The 1,373-nt window shown below is 42.6% G+C and overlaps 1 gene segment (V, D, J or C); it reads left to right on the top strand.

Annotated features, from left to right (window-relative positions):
* The first annotated feature begins 215 nt into the window (after positions 1-215).
* LOC129621991 (T cell receptor delta variable 1-like) lies at positions 216-907 on the top strand. The segment is given in 2 exon segments: positions 216-264; positions 459-907. Coding segments are annotated over 2 exon segments (498 nt in total).
* Positions 908-1,373: the final 466 nt, after the last annotated feature.

Below are 1,373 nucleotides of genomic sequence, written 5' to 3'. Positions count from 1 at the left end.
GGAAAGAAAAGTACACAAAGTAAAGGTGTGTGGTGAGCCAGACTTCATCTGTACACAGACCACGTGGTCGATGAACATGACACCCTACTTCCTGTATGGGGAGGAGTCACATAGGAACCCAGGTACTATGTATATGTGCTGCCAGGCACTCAAAGACACTGAACTCTCAGCTTGAGGCAGAATTAAACACATTTGAGCAGGGGAATCCATGCCTCATGCCACTCTCCAGCCTGCTCTGGGTGTTCCTGGCCTTCACCTTCTCTGGTAGGGATGCTTCCAAACATGGTGCACACAGGCACGTGGAGCTTCATAGGGACTTGGGGAGGAAAGGAGCATTGGGGAAAGGCAAGCATCTTAGGATTTCAGTTTGGTTTGTAAATATTTGGGTCCAAAATTTGTCTAATTTCTACAGTATTTTGTTCACTATTTCAGCTCTGTTTTCTTATTTTTTTCCACAGGATCTTGTGTGGCCCAGAATGTTACTCAAGACCAGCCAGTCATAATCAGTCAACTGGGGAAGGTAGCCACCCTTAACTGTCGGTATGACATAAGTAGGAATTTGCATGACTACTGGATTTTTTGGTACAAGCAGCTTCCCAGAGGAGAGATGACTTACCTCATTCGTCAGTATTCAGAAGACAGGAAAGAAAGGGACGGCCACTACTCTGTAAACTTCCAGAAAGAATGTAAATCCATCAACCTCACTATTTCATTCTTAAAACTGGAACATTCTTCAAAGTATTTCTGTGCTCTCTGGGAACACACAGTGTTTGAAGTAATAGGAAAAGCTGAACAAAACCCCCAGAGGTTAATAAGAGAGAGTCCCTCTGCTGCAGGACCCCAGCTGAAATGCATACCTGCAGACCTCAGACAAGAAATGATAGTCCTGTGGTTTCTTAATCTGTGATCTGGAACAGAGGAATTAATTCTAAATGAAAGCTTCTTCTATGTCATTTGGATTCAGGTGTTCAGAATAACTTCCTACTAATACATTCTCCTCGAATTTTTTTTTTATGTATTTATTTATTTTAATTTTATTTTATTTTTAAACTTTACATAATTGTATTAGTTTTGCCAAATATCAAAATGAATCCGCCACAGGTATACATGTGTGCCCCACCCTGAACCCTCCTCCCTCCCCATACCATCCCTCTGGGTCGTCCCAGTGCACTAGCCCCAAGCATCCAGTATCGTGCATCGAACCTGGACTGGCAACTCGTTTCATACATGATATTTTACATGTTTCAATGCCATTCTCCAAAATCTTCCCACCCTCTCCCTCTCCCACAGAGTCCATAAGACTGTTCTATACATCAGTGTCTCTTTTGCTGTCTCGTACACAGGGTTATTGTTACCCTCTTTCTAAATTCCAT

The sequence above is a fragment of the Bubalus kerabau genome, chromosome 10, assembly GCF_029407905.1.
Source record: "Bubalus kerabau isolate K-KA32 ecotype Philippines breed swamp buffalo chromosome 10, PCC_UOA_SB_1v2, whole genome shotgun sequence".
Taxonomy (NCBI): Eukaryota; Metazoa; Chordata; class Mammalia; order Artiodactyla; family Bovidae; genus Bubalus; species Bubalus kerabau.
Note: the sequence above shows the minus strand (reverse complement) of the source record. Positions and strands in the feature narration are given on the sequence as shown.